Here is a 17,978-nt window from a genome sequence, read left to right as displayed (position 1 = left end):
ATTAATTATGTGCACCGACAACGTCGTCAATCATGCTTGGTTTGCATAACACTTTCTTAAGAATGAATGATTAGATCTTGATATTTAAAAAAATATTATAACGACAACATAAATATATATATATTTTTAATGAATTCATAACAAGAAATAGATAAAAAAATATCTATTCTCAAATTTCACCTTCAGATGGATTAGCAAGGAATAGAGGAAGGAGTAATTATTATTTTTGAATTGGTTGATAAAGCTAAGAAGTCACCTTCAAAATGATGTTGAGAAGAAAAAAAGCTAAGCTCCAAAGCAAACTCTACTGCTACTCTAGCAATTGTTGCAAGCAGGTGAGAAGATGTTTACAATTTTTAAGACAATCCCATTGTGTTCACCAGCAGTAACTCCAACTCCACCCACATTAGTTGATTCTCCAACAGCACCATCAAAATTAACCAAGTCCGCAGACAAAATATCCAATAAAAAACCACAACACAATCTTATTTTTTTTTTGGGACTAGGAATTCGATACTAAATTTAAGTTTGTATAAATTTTTCTTATATTTAGGAGCGGAAATTTAGAAGTTGTGTGGATTTAATAAAATATAATATAAAATTATATTAACTTTTTTTTCAAATCCTTATAAATCTAAACCTAACCTTTTAAATTCATACTCCCAAATACTAGCTTGGAAAAATGTAATAAAAAAATGTATTGAGTTCTGTTCAAATTTACACGAATTCAAATTAAGGATCCAAAATTTATGCTCCAAAGATCAAAACAAACATGAATTTAAATTTATATAAATTTAAATTCAAACAGCAACTCTTCTTTTCCTATCTACAGTTCTTTAATGCGAGTTCCTTTACCTCCATTTGTTAGGTATCCTAATTCCATTAAACAATTAGAATCAGTGGGTCAAAAACCAATCCATTGATCATTGCTCAACCCGCACATTAATTGATTCATCCATACATTTGTCCAATTTCCAGTCTGTTTTCAAGCATTGGAAAGAGAAAAAAGATTAAAAAAGGGGAGAGAGAGAGAGAGAGAGAGAGAGCTTAGTCCACAACATTATAAACACGATAGCGATTCAAAAGATAGAACATGAGCTAAACAACAACTACAGAAACCCCTTTTCTCTGCAGCATTGGATGGCTCCATCATACATCTCATTGAGGCCATACTCAAAGTTGAACCCAGAATCCAATAGCTTCTTGGATGAGAGCCCTTTTGTTCTGTAACCATCAATATCTTTTAAATAACTGTGAATAAACCAAAAAAGAGAAAGACCCAGAAAAGGTTAACCATGTATTTTTCAGTAACTTGGAAGACTATTAAAAGGCAAAAAAGAAGGAAAAAAAAAAAACCGTGCAGAGAATGGGAAAGGCGAAACAGGACTCACTCTGCAGTTGGGATTTTGAATTCTGGGTATCTGGTAGAAAGAAATTCAGACAATCCATGAATTGTTATGTCATGGGAAGAACAATTGTACCTCCCTTTGGCATGAGGATGTTCAAAGAGGAAGATATGTGCAGCGGCCACATCATCTATGTGCACCATACTTACACTAATGAGATATGTATAGTGATCCTGGTCTCCTGCATGCATGCATACATATATATTAAAGCAAATTATGAAGAGAAAATGGTTTCCAATGAAGATAAATTCGACGTTTCAGAACTTGGATTTTATGTGTTAAATTTAAATTTATGTGAATTTAGACAAAACTCAATATAAATTGTATTAAGTTTCATCTAAATATGTTAGGAAATTTAATATAAATAAAAAAAAATATTAAACTTAAATCCAAATAAATATACAAATATAAACATGATTCACAAATAAGCTGAGATATCGACATCTCGCTCTCTTTAAGGAGATTCAAACCCTTTGCCATTTTTGACTTAGCCCACAAACCCGTACAGTAGAGTTCCTCAAAACTTGTCTCCCAGTCCGATTTGAATTGTGTGACTCTCTCCAATTCTACACAAATGGAGGAGTCCAAAGGTCCACAAAAAAAAAAAGAAAAAAAAATAAAATACTTTTCTTCATTTGTCAAACTCTCTAGACTTGAAAGGAGGATGACACGATGAGAATGATATGAAGAGATTGGTGTGTAGTGTCAATGCCTTAAGGATTTATTTATAGGCACAAATGACCTTTCATTCTCCATGCACATGATAAATAAGATGTATATATATTAAATAAGTACACACCTAGTTTTAAGATACACTCACATAATTAATCTTATGAATTTATGAAATACATCAATGAAGACCTAATATTGTGTAAATTAAATTTGCATAGTGGAATATATGATCATACAAAGGCAGCACTCAATGGTAAACAATACAAAAACAATCCATGGCAATTATATGAAAGCAACAATAACAAATACACAAGGAATTACATGGTTCGGTAATGCCTACATTTACGGGAGCAAATTACAACGATTTCACTATCTTCTTGCCCAAATAATATAAACAATACATTAACCATCTAAAAATACATCATACACAACGTATATATAAAGTTTCCGTAGGTTCTCCCTCCAAAATCCAACCAAATTAACGTCCCAATTCAAAATTTGAAAATCTGTGCTAGGTTATCAAACCAAATCGTCGAAGATTTGTAGACATACCGTCGACGGTTACAGGGCTGCCATCGACGGTTTCCCCTGTTGACACTAGCATCCTGATTTTCACCATGTTTTCTATTTATGCATGCCTGCCACTCACTTATATGAGCCACATATCACAAAAATATCCACCTTGGCGAATATATACCCCTTAGGAGAAAATCGAAAACATGAACCCGTTGCTCCACCTTGATCTTGGGACATTAGGTTGAGACCGTCTCCTTTCTAGCAATTGGAGACAAAAACTAAGTCCAAGCAATGCTTGAACTTGTCAGTGACAGCTTCGCCTTCTGCCATGAACCCCGATTCAATTGTAGATCTTACAACCAGAGACTGTACCCTAGACTTTCAATAAGTAAGCCTTCCCACAACAGTAAACATAAACCTTGTTGTAAACTTTTTGTCATCAAAGCCCCCTGCATAGTCTGCATCAACAAATCTCACAACTAATAAACCGCTCTGTTGTCTACCGAAACACCCTATTGCACCAGAATAGGGGACCTTTGACATATCCTGGACATCACCATTCATCCTTGGGTACCGAGCGGTAGACAATTTATATTGTTTGTAAACAAAACCACCCTAAGATAATAAACAAAATCTCCCTGCAGTTCTGCCCACAAACCCACCCTGAGATAACCCCAATTTCCATGCACCTCAGTTCACAAAGCCACCATGAGATAACACCAATCTCCCTGCAGCTCTGTCTTTTCGAATTTTCAAATCAAGACCCTTTTTGATCGTACCCAAAACCTTAATGTCAAAACCTTTTCTCAACAGAGTTTCCAACTGATTAGCCTTAATCAAAGCCTTTCTAGCAAATAATATGTTATCCACAGACAACAGATACATCACCCCCTTGCATCCTATCACCCTCTGCCATCTTAGAAGTTCTACCAACTCCTACATTTGGTTCAGTTCAATGACTTTATCTCCTCCACCATAGCACTCATCAATCTATTTTTCCATTTGTTGTGCACCGCATCTTGAAAAATAGTAAGAACCTTGCTGGTAGAAATGAATGCATAAAACACTAGAACATCAAATTTATACCTGAATGATGGTTTGATAGTGCATCTGGACCCGTTGTTTTCTTGCTAATATCTCACATTATGAACAATGTCATCTCTACCTTGAGTCTGTAACTTCACCCGCAACACTTGTTCATTACTGCTGCAGTTTTCTGGCATCTATTTTTTTTTTTTTCCTTTACTTGAGTATACTGTACCATGACTTTCTCACCAAAAACCATGTCTCCATTGATCGCCACCCTGTTTGTCATTAGATCACTCATCTTGAACCCACTTTTCTTCTACACTAGAAAGATGTATTGTCCGGACATTACACCAAATCTAGATCTCACCTCGCTAGAAACGTGCACCTGTGAACATCCACTCAAACCATAATAGTCAACTACAAAACTTGCCGATAATTTTCCTGCCACTCTCCCTCTAGTGATACATTTGGTGATCAGTTAAATGAGAAACACACCATACTCACGGACTTCACTAAGAAGTTCCTTGCAAGCCCTGCATACAACCTGCCATGCTCACAAAACTCCTAGAACAAAACTAGCGTACCCAGTCCCAATGTCTGACCTGAGGATCTCTCTCCTCATCTAGTTTTCCACCTTAACCACAAGTTAAACTTGGTAAACATTTCTGACTTGTGCCACATGAGATACACCGAGACCTTTCATGATAAACCCAAGAAATCCATATGTCCACCCCGTGATGTTATCTTCACCGGTCCCTGATGTGTTCCTCAAATATGATATTTTAGGCCCCCATTTACCTATGTGATGTTCTTATTTACTTTGTAATTATCCCTTCTTATTATTGTTCGAAGTTACACTTGGTATGTTTCAAGTTTCAGGAAATTGGAGTTTAAACTAAAGAGTTAAGCAGTGCAAGGAGTCAATGAAGCAACTTAGAAGCACAAGGCTCGACCAAGTGCTCGACTAGGTCTCCAAGGCCTTGATTCAGCTAAAGCAGCATAACCCTATTCTCGACCATGTGGTGCGACCAAGTAGTCATAAGGGGCGACCAGGTCAAGATAAGGAGACTCCAAAGTGCTGATTAACAAGTAGATTCATAGAATGCTTCGACCATTGCGCGACCAAGAGACTTTAGACGTGTGACCAGGTCGTCGAAGCCATCAACTAAACAAAGAATAAATTGAAGATTTTCCAGAATGGTTCGACCAAGGCACAACCAAGAGAATGTAGGGTGTGACTAGGTCGACTGTTATGAGTAGCTAATTTCTTTAGTTTTCTGGCTGTGATGAAACCCTAGGTAAGCACAACATAGCTAGGATTCAGTCAATTGTGTATAATAGGGTATGATTGCTTGAGAGGAATTTGTGTTCGCTGGATAGGGTATACCCCATTCTCCCGATCATGCTCCAGACGATTGGTGCGAACCTGGCTATGCTATGCTACTTGAGCAGATTGCTTGACCGTTGAAACCCTAGTATGGATAATTGACCGAACCTAGTTATCGCGTATCAACCAGGGTGGATTTATAACCAAGGACTTGCTTTTTCATAAGAACTTTAATTCAAATTTAATTGCTTTCATAGTTTAATAGAAAAACCAAAATTCACTCTTTTATTATTGTTCAAGCGTAGTAAACTAGATTAAATTGGTAAACAGCTGCACTAAGTCCCTGAGATCGACACCAAATTCATTCCTTGTTCTACTGAACTTGGGATTAGTTAGTTTACTACATGATTTTTATTTTTTATTTTGTTTTTATTTTTGTTTGTATTTCAAGTTTTGGATTTTGTGCTAAATTGTGCATGCAGGGTTTGAGATCTTTGGATCCCGAATTAGTTCCTATAGACTTTGATATAGGGAGATCTCATAAGTCGGTTAGGAAATCCACTTCTAGTCCAGAGTTAGTTGAGTCCTCCGAACCTAAAATCATGGTCAAATGCCAATCGGTTCCCACTTTCCATAATCAAAACCAAAACCCGAAACCTCTTGCTCCCCATTAATTTGTGGTAGAGGAGCAACCTCTTCAGCCTCTTAGGGATTATTTCACACCCAATGCATACACGTTGCCGTCTTGCATCTGATTCTCGGATGTTGAGGCGACGCACATCAAAATCAAGGCCTCAACTATCTCCATGCTTCCCAAATTTTGTAGGAATTCAAATGAAAATCCATATAAGCATTTGGATGAGTTCCATGAAATTTGCTCCACCATCCGCATACCTGATTTCGGTGATGATGCCCTCTGTTTAAGGCTATGTCCCTTCTCTCTTAAGGACAAAACCAAGTATTGGCTGAATTCTTTAGAGCCAAACTCTATAACCACCTGGGCCATCATGCAACACGAATTTCTCAAAATGTACTTCCTCATCGGGAAGACTAACCAGCTTAGGAAGACTATTTCCAGTTTCTCATATATAGATGGTGAGCAATTTTTTGAGACATGGGAGCGTTTTAGGGACCTTTTGTGTAAATGCCCACACCATCAAGTCCCTAGGTGGTAGTTAGTTCAACCTTCTATGAGGGGTGAGCTGAGTGCGATAGATCCATGGTCGATGCATCATGTTGAGGTACTTTATGAGTTAGCAGTCGGCCATGACCTTAGACCCACTCTGCACACCATTGTTAAGAAACTCGATCAGGTCTTGTCCCTAAAACAACCACCTCAGCAGGTAACGCGTGTAGAGTTGTGCGCCATATGCTCAAACCCATCCCATACCTGCTATAATTTCCCCCATGCGCCTCCCACATCTGAGTTTGTTCAGGAGGAAGTTAAATCTACCCATAATTGGTACGACATGCCTACCAATGATCTATACTCCAATAAGTACAATCCTGGGTGAAGTAGACATCCTAACTTCTCCTGGAGGCCATAAGCTTTGGGTTTTCCAGCCCAAAGACCTCAGCAATCACCCAATGCGGCACCTCCTCGACCATTTAAGAATTCAAATCCTTAGAATCCTTCCATGCCTGCTCCTCATCAATCAGCTTATCAACAACCACCTTCTCAGCAATCCCAATATGATCGTTCTTTTCAGGAGACGGTGTTGAAAGCCCTTAAGGGTATCGAGGCTAATTGTAAGAACCTGAACCTGAAAAATAAAAGAAAATAAATAAAGTAGGGAGAAGTAAAGGAAAGGGGGAAAAAAAAGAGAAGGGCAGTTTGGCAGGGCCAAAACGTCGATAGTTTTTTGGAGCCCAGGAAAACTGTCGATAGTTTTGTCCTGTGCTGCTCACCTATAAATAGATGTGAGCTCATTTTTTTTTTTGAGAAAATCCAAGTTCTCTCTCTTTTGCTCTACTAAGGTTTCGTATTTTCTTCACTAAAAAGCTCTTTCGAGTTCTCTCTTACTCCCGATTGTCTATCCCTCCTCAAGGCTAGTTAATACTCGTATTTCTATTGGTTGGAAAAGCTAGGGTTTTGCCGTTTCCGAACCATTTAGGTGTAATTTCCGGAAAAAGGTAAGGGGATTAAGTTAAGTCAGTTTTTTATTAAATTTGAACTAATTAAACTGCTTTATATATATGTATACTTATGATTTCAAAGGTTATTTCGAAAATCAACCGTTCAAAATAAACTTTACAGACATAGGATATATGATACGGTATTTTGAATAAAATGAATGATGGAAAGTTTGGTTTTATCATACGAACTTCATATGCTGTGCTTCTTGGTTGTTTAAATGACTACGTTCAAATACGGAAATCGTGTGGAGGGTGAATAATTGGTATGGTTTATTGTATAACCAAATTTGTATATGGTTGTGAAAATGTTGGACTGTTTATGAAAAATACTAGAACTGTTGATGTAAAATACTAGATTTTGATATTATGGTTGCAAGCAAAGTTTTACTTGATGGCCGAGGGCCGGGTTTTATGTGACGGTCGAGGGTTTGGTTGTGTTTGCTGGCCGAGGGTCGGGTTTTATTTGACGGCTGAGAGACGAGTTGTATTTGACGGCTAAGAGCCGGGTTTTATTTGACAGTTGAGAGCCGAGTTTTATTTGACAGCTAAGAGTCGGGTTTTATTGTGAAATGACATATTTTATACGAAATGAGATTTATACTACAGTTTTCATTACTTAAATTGCATGATATGGTATAAGAACCCTGAGGACTAGTTGTATTGTGAGCACGATACCGTTGCTAGGGAATTATTTGGTCATGTGCGCCCACACTGTAGTGGAAGTGTAGGGTGGTTTCAGCCGATTGGCCTACATAGAGGTGTTGTACTTTCCTTAGTGTCCGGACCAGGAAGTGGTAAGGCAATCAGAACTGCAATTGGGTTGTGGATGTTTATAGACGTATTAGCATATGGTTACTTTGACTTTATATGGGTTGATCCCCCAAGGCTAAGTCTGGCCTTCAGGCTGCACAACCCGTCATGGGGGTTAAGCATGTCGTTTAGTCTTAGGAAGTGTCTTTTACGCATATATATTAATTTATGTAAGTGGTATTTCTAGTCATTGAACTGTTTTATACTGTGAAACAAATGCATATCTTCAGAGGTATAGGTGTGAGTATATTTTTGAAAAAAATGCTATTGTTGGTTAAATGGAGAATGGGATGTTTCTATATACACTAAAACTCATGCTGGCCACACACTAATATAAACTTAATCTGCCTTACTGAGAAGTGTCTCACCTTAATATACAAATCATTTTTCAGGACCATCTCGAGATCGAGCTTAGTAAGCTCTGGGGCAGGGCGGTAGCTAGTTTTTGTGTGAGTGTTTGTAAGAACTTTATTGTATGTAAGTTATGTCATAAGTAATTGGATATATAATATGGTTGTATGGACTGAGATAGTGTACCTTTAGTTCTAGATGGTGATATAGGTATCTGGGAACCCCTATGTATAATATTAGTTTAGAACTCCGGCAATGTTTTGGAGAATGTTTCATTTATTTCCGTTGCTTTTATTTGATGAATATGGTATCAGGAATACAAATGCTACTAAAGTAGCACCTCGAGCCCCACGTGGCGGGTTGGGGTGTTACACCAATCGCCAGGTTGATCGGCAATTACTCCATTCCCACTCTCAATCCATAACGAAGTTAGAGGTCACCATGGGCCAACTAGCTAGATCTTTAAGTAGGCAGGATGAGGGCAAGTTGTCGAGTCAGCCCTTTGTGTTGAACCATGCATCCTCTTTTTCTCAAATTCGGTGAGTAATCTCATGATGCTCACCTCCTCCGATGAAGGAGCATTACCCCATTATGTCCCTACAGTGCCATATCCTGCAGCTCTTCAGGTACATGTTTAGGCAAGCAAAGGTTAATCTTCTCCTCTTAGATACCATTAAGCAAGTGCCTGCGTATGCCGAATTCCTCAAAGACTTGTGCATCCAAAAGCGCAAATCTCGGGTACACATGAAAAAAAGAGTCAGGTTGACTGAGAGTGTGAGCTCCATTCTTTTAGGTCATATTCCCCCAAAGCTTAAGGACTCTGGCGCTGCCACCATCTCATGTGAAATCGGTGATTACACCATGGATAGGGCCCTTTTAGATTTAGGAGCGAGTGTGAACCTACTTCCCTACTCGATCTACAAGCAATTTGGTCTAGGAGAGCTTAAGTGTACCCTGGTCACCTTGATTTTTGCTGACCGATCTATGAAAAGGCCTCGGGGTGTTGTTGAGAATGTCCTAGTAAAGGTCGATAAGTTCTATGATCCAGTTGATTTCATTGTATTAGACATGGAACCTACCGACCCGACCAATAATCCGATCCCTGTCCTTCTAGGTCGACCATTCTTAGCTACGACCAATGCTTAAATCTAGTTTCGGATCAAGATTATGGATGTATCCTTTGGCAACATGAAGCTCCAGCTGAATGTGTTTCATGCCTCCCAACACCTATCCTAAGACGTCCAATGTGTGGACGTGGATATGATCGATGAGTGTGTTGAGGAGGTTTCCCCTTCGATTCTTTTGAAGGATCTGCTTGAGGCTATGCTGCAGCTTGATTACCCCTCCTTCTTTGGTCTAGAGGACCTGTATAAGCATATCTCAGCTATTTATGACTTAACCTCTAGCCTAGAGAATAGGCTTTGGACATGTGAGAAGAGGGTTAGTGAGGGAATGGTGGAGGAGATTCCTATTATCAAACCTGGGTGAGTTTGACATGAGAATTCATTGTGTCTGGCTAAAGACAATAAACTTAATGTTTCTGGGAGGCAATCCACTTGTTTTTCTTGTTTTCTTTAGTCCTTGAGTCTTTAGGTTGTACATTATAGGGTATGTTAGAGTCTAGGGTCCTTAGAGTAGGTCTTAGGTTAATGTCTTAGTCTGAGGTGTGACTAGGGCTTCCGTGGGTGCAACCAAGCCCACCCTTCATGTTCTTTATTTAGGGAAATATAGCCCTTTTCACAAAATAAGTTGACCAGGGCTCAACTAGCAAGTCACAAAGTGTGACCTAGTTGAGTATGTGAGTTCCTATTGACCCTCTAAATTCCAAAAGAGTTCAACTTGGGCGCAACCAGCACTCCACTCTGGCGTGACCTGGTCGACAACCCATTTTCCTAGCTAAGTTGGGGGTTGATCAAGTGGTCAACTAGTACCAAGCTGGTGCAACCTGTTCAGGACTATAAAAGTCATTTTAAATCCCTTTTCACCCCCGAAGCCCTAACACTTTCCTCCCTCGTTTCTTTGCACTACCCTTCATCGCATCACCCTAAACCTAGTCACCCAAGCCACCACCATCTTTAATCACCTCCGGAGACCCTGGCTAGTGTCTCTCCTAGCTTTGGTGATCTTCTCTAGTGTGCCTCCTTCCATCCCTGCTCTTTGTTTCACTCGTCTACACATCGAGGGCTCTTCTAGGAGGCGTTGTCTGTTCATCTTCTACCCTCGCCACATCCGTATCATCTCCTTCTAGGAAGCTTTGAACCTTGATACGCCGCACTGATTCTCGAGTTGCTTCTACGCAGCTCCAATATTCTCGTGCCACTGCCAAGTGAAAGAGGGTTGAGGATCAGCCCGTGGATGAGTCTACTTTCGATTTTGATCGAAATCCACCGATCCAACTGAAGAAGAAGGGTTAAGCGGCCTAGAAAAAATAGTAGAGGAAGGGCAAAGGGAAAAGGGCTCAGAGGATGAACCTCGATGATTACGATTTCAAGCCGATGTACACATTCCAGTTTGATGAGACTCGAGCCCATCTGAGGAAGAAGTGCTGCATCGATGTCCTTAAAAAAGGAAGTTCGATGATTATATGACCCCGCTGACCACTTCTATTCATCCAGAGCTGGTGCGGGAATTCTATAAAAATGTGAAGCATGATCCCTCTACTAGCACCTAGAGCACTGTGGTTTAGGGGATCATGTTTAAGATGACGGCTGAGATGATCGATAGGGCCTGGCTGTATGGTGAGATAGATGACATCCCATGGCCCATTATGATTCCACTAAAATTTACCACATTATCAACTAGATGTTCCATGGCTCGTATTATGACGGTGGTGATTATCAGATGGGGATGTGCACGGCTCGGAACCGTTTGCCATAAACCGAAATTTTTGGTTCCATCAAATTTGACAAAATCAAATTTTGTAGACGAAGTTCTAGAGGCCATTACAGCAAAGCTCTAATACCAATTGTTGTAAATTGAATTTGCACAACGGAATATATCATCATACAAACACAACATTCATTGGTAAACTATACAGAAACAATCCACAACAATTATATGAAAGTAATAACAACAGATACACAAGGAATTAAAAGATTCGGCAATGCCTACATCCATGGGAGCAAATGACAACAATTTCACTATCTTCTTGTCCAAATAACATGAACAATACATCAATCATCTACAAATACATCATACACAACATATATATAAAGTTTTTGGAGGTTCTCCCTCCAAAACCCAACCAAATTAACGTTCTAATTCAAAATTTGAAAATATGCATCGGGTTCTCAAGCTAAATCGTCGATGGTTTGTAAACATACTATTGGTGATTTTAGCCAGAGAGAAAAATCTATCGGAAACTGGGCCAAATCATTGACGTTTACAATGCTATCATCGACGGTTTCCTCAGCATCTTGATTTTCACCATGTTTTCTCTTTGTGCATGCCTTCCACTCACTTATATGAGCCACATATCACAACACCTAATTAAATGTAGATACATAACTCATTCCAAGATACATGGTCTTTTCAAAGATAATAAATAAAATAATAATATTAAAATATACTAAAAATTCCCCTCTCATTTTAATATTATGTATGTACCATGCACGTAAAGAGTTTAACAATCAAATATCAACAATTATGCATAATGAAGGTGTGCTCTGCATTAAATATTCACTTAGTGAACAATAACCTTTACTCTAGAATCATTAGTGGTCTTAGAATTGAACTATGACTACTTAAGGGAAATAAAGTATTACTGCTCACACATAATCATTCAGTTGTTGACATGAGCTTTAACAACCAACACGTTTCGGCCTTGTGTTAATCCCAGTTTCATGAGCATATTTGAGAATAAGCCTAATTCTCATAGAGAGCGACTCTACTCTCATGCTCACATAGGTGAAATCTGTCAAGAGTGCTCCTGTAACTCTAACACCCCACTCATAAGAGACACATATTATCATTATGAGTTTTAAAAACTTAACCTCTTCCATTACAGGATATATGCACTTACAACATAAGGATGTGTTTAAAAATAATAGTGCATTTCTTACGATCACCATATGACTCATTCTTCCCATTAAACCCAATTATAGGATCTCTAGTCCTTAGGTTGGGTATCTTCATACGTGATTCATGATTTTATGGGCTTTAATCCCATCCCTTGGATATATTCCAGACCCTTTCTCTTACTAAGGCTTTAATTAATGGATCCGTAAGATTTTCAGAAGATTTTATATAACTCACATTAATGATGTCATTGCTCAAATATGACCTCACAGTACTGTGTTTTCTTCTTATGCGTTTAGATTTACCATTATAATAACAGTTATTTACTCTACCAATTGCCGCAGTACTATCACAATTAATTAGGATAGGTGGTATTGATTTTTCTCAAAATGAAATTTTATACAACATCTTGACCAATTGCTTCTTCACTAGTTGATGCTAAAGCAATAAGTTCAGCTTCCATAGTTGAGTTAGCAATTATTCTTTATTTTTTATATTTCTAGCAAATAGCACCACCATTTAAAGTAAAAATATTACCAGTAATAGAGAGAGAATCACCTGACAAAGTATTCCAAACAATATCACAAAAACCTTCAAGTACAACAGGATACTTAGTAAAAAAAATAAGCCATAATTTTTTGTATTAACTAAGTATTTCATCACACTCAAGAGCATTCCAATGTTCTCTACCTGACTTGCTCGAAAATCTACTAAGTATTCCTACTGCATATGCAATGTTAAGTCTGGTTAAATCAGTTACATATCTCGAGCTACTAATAATGCTATTATATTTCTCTTGATTAACCACTTCATTTTCATTCTTAACAGGAAATAAGTGATCACTTGAATCAAAAGAAGTAGTAACATACTTGCAATTATTATAGCCATATTTATTCAAAAAAAATTTCAATGTAATGTGACTGATAAAGAAATATACCATCACACAATCTTGTAATTTTCATGCCTAAAACAACATTAGGTCACTTAAATCTTTCATCTAATCTTTTTTGGAGCATGGTTTTGGTTTCCTTAAAAGGAGTGTACACTTTGAATCAAGATTTATCATAACAGACATGTCTATTAGCACCTGAGTCTACCCATCAGCCCTCAATACTGTGGACCATATTTATATCAATAAGCATCATCACAAATGGTTCTTTAACTATATTAGATTGAGGAATAGACCCATGTTTTCAAAATTTGCAAATTCGAGCAATATGCCCACTTTCGCCACAAACATAATAAACATTGTTATTTTATTTGTTTTGATTGTAAGGGGGTCCTTGGTTCAAGTTCTTTTGATTAGGGTTGCCCCAATTCATTTTTTGAGGTCTACTATTATTTTTCATATTTCTCCTCTTAGGCTTTAGTTAAGCGGGTTTTTTTTTTATATATTTTATTTTAGGAAAAAGATCTTTGAGCAAAGTATTATGTTCAGAAAAAATTAAATTTACCTTTGTGGTATTACCGTTGTTTGTATTACCATTTTATTGCATATTGCATCTTGTCCTCTTACCTCATCTTCTATGTGAATTCGAGTGATCAAGGTTTCAAGAGACACACCTCTTTATTTGTGGTGCACGCTGATATGGAATTCTCTCCAAGATGGGGTAACTTGTCAATAATTCCAACCACAATGAGATTGTCTCCAATCTTGATCCCTTCTGATGTAAGCTCTGCCACTATCATTTGAAAGTCTTGTGCTTGCTCCACAATTGATTTTTTGTCCATCATTTGATAGCGAAAAAATTGGCTATTATACTTATTATTTATACTCATCTTTTTCGCATTGTTCTAATTTTTCGTGGTGATCGACCAACTCATCTTCATTTTCGGTGAGAACATAAGTAACTTTGAGGAGACTAAGGTAGAAGAGTACCTTTTTTTTTTCCATCTCTTGGAGTAGGCTCCTTTAAACCGAAAAGGCTTGTTGAGATCTCCAACATTTTTATTCGGTTTATCAATTGTAGGCTCCATATTTTGATTCTCCTTAAAAATATTAGGAAATTTAATATAAAATAAAATCAAATAAACATTAAACTTGAACACAAATATAAATACAGATATAAACACGATTCACAAATAGATTGAGACCCAGATATCTCGCTCTCTTTAAGGAGATTCAAGCCCTTTGTGGTTTTTGGCTTACCCCACGAACCGGTGCAATGAAACTCCTCAAGACTTGCCTCTCCCCGGATACAACAACCCGAACTGAATCATATGACTCTCTCCAATTTTATACAAATGGAGGACTCCAAAGCTCCACAAAAAGGAACTTTCTTTGCCTTTCAAACTCTCTAGACTCGAAAGGAGGATGACACGATGAGAATGATATGAAAAGATTGACGTATAGTGTCAATGCCTTAAGAGTTTATTTATATGCACAAAATGACTTTTCATTTTCAATACACTTAATAAATAAGACGTATAGATATTAAATAGGTATACACTCAATTTTAAGATACACTCACATAATTAATCTTATGAATTTATGAAATACATGAATGAAGACCTAATTAAAAGTAGATACATAATCCATTCGAGGATATATGCTCTTTTCCAAGATAATACATAAAATAATAATATTAAAATACACCAACAAAATCTAAATCCATACAAATCAAAAGTCAAGACTTGAAATCCATGCCCTTAAATGCTACTTAACAACGTGGTTGGGAGCATAGATTTTGAGGGTTAGATTTGATTTGAGTGGATTGGATAAATTTTAATATAATATTATATTATATTTTATATAAATTTATACAAATTCAAATCCAAATTTTCTCCCACACATAGAGTAACTCCATGTTTGAAGAGATTTCGAATTTAGCTTTGTATTTGATTTGGATAAAACATAATACAAAATTATATTAAAATTTATTCAAATCCATCCAAATCTAAATCTAATATTTGAAGAATTTTGCTTTCTATTCCATACATTAAAATGATGCATATCCAAATAACTATAACATATTTTGCGAAAAATTAAGGTATCACTTTGCGTTGGAAACGAAGAACACGTACCCAAAATCATAGACAGAGAAGTGTAGACAGAGCTAGGAATGCGAGGACAGAGGAAAGGGCCAACAATAAAAGAAGGAATCACAGTCACCAAATCCAACCCATGCTTCTCTGCAAACTCCAGAGCTGCTCTCTCAGTCAAGGTCTTGGAAATCATGTAAGCAGCCGCTTTAGAATTCCAGCCTCTGAGAAACTCTACATCACTCCATGCACTCTCATCCAACACCTCCTCCTCCTCATTAACACCGTTGCTGTCACGTTTGAACTCCACAGCTGCTGCGCTGGAAGTGTACACAACTCTTTTTACTGTGTTTGAATTCAGGCACGCATTTAGGATGCCCAAAGTCCCATTGATGGCTCTTTCTGTGGCTTTATCTTCGGGTTCTTTGCTCTCGAAATCCGTGGTGTGAGCGACGTGGAAAACGCCCACGCAGCCTTCGATGGCCGCGTCGAAGCTGTCTGGTTTGCTCATGTCTGCATTGAAGATTTGAAGCTTTTCTGTTGCGCCTGGCAGGCTTGTGAGGAAGCTGATGTCTTTCTTGCCTCCTTGTTAACATAAATTAACATAAATTTTAGGATATATGGTGCCATGAACAGGGCACTCTGTGGATAAAATTTTCCCAAAAGAGAGAAATAAAAAAAGAAGAATTGTTTTCGCAGCTTGTCTGTGTATCAAACATGAAACCCAAAACAAAGCAGGCCAATATGTCCCAGATTCCAAACAGGATCGATCATGGAACATGCATGATACATCCCCAAAAGATTCAATTTTCAATGACTGCATTTTTAATTCTCAAAAAGGTTCAATTTTTCCGATCATTTATTCTGATGAAATGATAACATTTGACACAGCGTTTTGTCCATCTCACCACAGAATCCATGAAGAAACATGCAAATGATGAAGGGGTATCCTCTGTTTTCAGCTAGATGTGAATATGGGACTCTCGGGCTGAGTGAGAGGTGAGGGGTGAGATTAGGAATTGAGAAGAAGAAATTAAACAGAGGGGGTACCTGGTGGGGGAGACCGAACAGTAGCTCGAACAGAGTAGCCATGCTGAAGGAGCTTCATGATCAGCCATGATGCTACGAATCCAGTGCCCCCTGTCACACAAACTGCGCCCTTATCCCCTCCGCCTTCCATCTCCCTCCTCCTTCTCTCTCTCTCTCTCTCTCTCTCTCTCTGTCTCTGTCTCTCTGTATACAGGATACTACTCCTTAGAATGTTCAAAACTTCTCCTTAAACCTTTTCTTGGGGGGTGGGTGATATTGTTTGGTATACCTGCCACCATAAGACGTGTAAGGAAAATTAACCTATTTTATGAAACAATACCTTGTGAAATAGGATATTAGAATCATAAAAATTACAAAAAAAATTGTATCATAGAAGGAGAGAGAAGTGGAGCTGGAGGGGGGCAATGAATAGACTCATATTAGAGAAAACAAAGGGGAGAGGAAATAGAGATTAAAAGAAGAGAGAGAGATGAATAATGTAGTTGGTTGTATTGGTAATCTACTGGTTAAAATGATGCGTTCATGAAACTTTGATACATCACACATGCATTCTTTAGATTAGAGGGCTAGCATGAAAATTTATTCAAAAGGCGTTTTTTTCTTTTTTTATCATAATATCTGTTTGAAAAAATATTTTTCAAAATAATTTTGACATAATCTCACTAAATGAAGCGGTGAGATTTAAAGGGTGAAAACAATTGACCTGATCGAACGAGACTTGCTGAAATTGACTCCAGGTTCTCACAAAAAATTTTGAAACCCAATTCAATATATATATATATAGTTGGGGTCGGCCTGAGTACTCACTGGACGTCATGAACATCCATGGTGACGACTTCAGCCTCTGTTTTTGAGCTACAGCAGTAAAACAGGAAAGGGAGAAGAAGGAGAGAGAAGAGAAGCAAAACGGAAGACACCCCCAGAAAGGGAAACACCCATATATATATGTCAATTTTCCTGCTTCTAAAAAATATTGAAGATTTTTTTTTATTCTGAGACAGGTGGTTTGATTGCAAGGTAGGAATTGAATAGCCAAAAAACAAAGAAATTGAAGCACCTTTCCTGAGAGCCCATGAGGATGTGTAAAAGATATATACAGTGAAAGTGGAGGAGCCGTAGATTTTGAAGATTAATTTTGAATCCAGTGAGTTCGCTGGTTTTGCCGTTGCCGGGTCTTTCCGATAAGGCTATGCAACGTGTGACAGATGATCAAAGTGCAATGGTCCAACGAGATTTGCTTGTCACGTGTTGTCATTTCAACTGTCATGATTTTTTAAATTTCGTTATTTGGTCCAGTAAGATTATGTTAAAATTATTTTAAAAAATATTTTCTCAAACAAGATATTATTTAATATGTTATTTTAAAATAAAGATAAAACAGAAAAAAAACTCCATTCGAAAGTCTTCATTACCCCTTAGCATCTCAAGCTGGTTTTGTACACGTCATTGTAGACTTCACATCCACCATCCATCTCTCCCTCTCCCTCTCTCTCTCTCTCTCTCTCTCTCTCTCTCTCTCTCTCTATATATATATATATATATATATATATTCATTAAATATATACCCTTCTAGTTAGTTGTTTTAGTTTATCAATTTGACTTTTTAAATTTACTATATTATTATTATGCTACTTAAAAGGAAAATAATGCTTTTTGTACTTTAATGTGCAAACATGTCCACA

The 17,978-nt window shown here is 37.6% G+C and overlaps 1 protein-coding gene and 1 non-coding gene across 2 annotated transcripts; both read right to left on the bottom strand.

Moving 5' to 3' along the window:
* Positions 1 to 907: 907 nt before the first annotated feature.
* On the bottom strand, positions 908 to 16,494 carry LOC131157785 (vestitone reductase-like). The gene is made up of 4 exons (XM_058112174.1): positions 16,297 to 16,494; positions 15,289 to 15,831; positions 1,392 to 1,587; positions 908 to 1,251 (listed from the first exon to the last, which is right to left on the bottom strand). The coding sequence occupies exons 1-4, from the start codon at positions 16,424 to 16,426 to the stop codon at positions 1,110 to 1,112; spliced, it is 1,011 nt and encodes a 336-aa protein (XP_057968157.1). The 5' UTR covers positions 16,427 to 16,494; the 3' UTR covers positions 908 to 1,109.
* LOC131158967 (small nucleolar RNA R71) lies at positions 6,007 to 6,112 on the bottom strand. Its single transcript, XR_009137583.1, has one exon. It is a non-coding gene; the product is annotated as a small nucleolar RNA R71 (small nucleolar RNA).
* Positions 16,495 to 17,978: the final 1,484 nt, after the last annotated feature.

This window comes from Malania oleifera, chromosome 6 (genome assembly GCF_029873635.1).
Source record: "Malania oleifera isolate guangnan ecotype guangnan chromosome 6, ASM2987363v1, whole genome shotgun sequence".
In the NCBI taxonomy this organism is placed as follows: domain Eukaryota; kingdom Viridiplantae; phylum Streptophyta; class Magnoliopsida; order Santalales; family Ximeniaceae; genus Malania; species Malania oleifera.
Note: the sequence above shows the minus strand (reverse complement) of the source record. Positions and strands in the feature narration are given on the sequence as shown.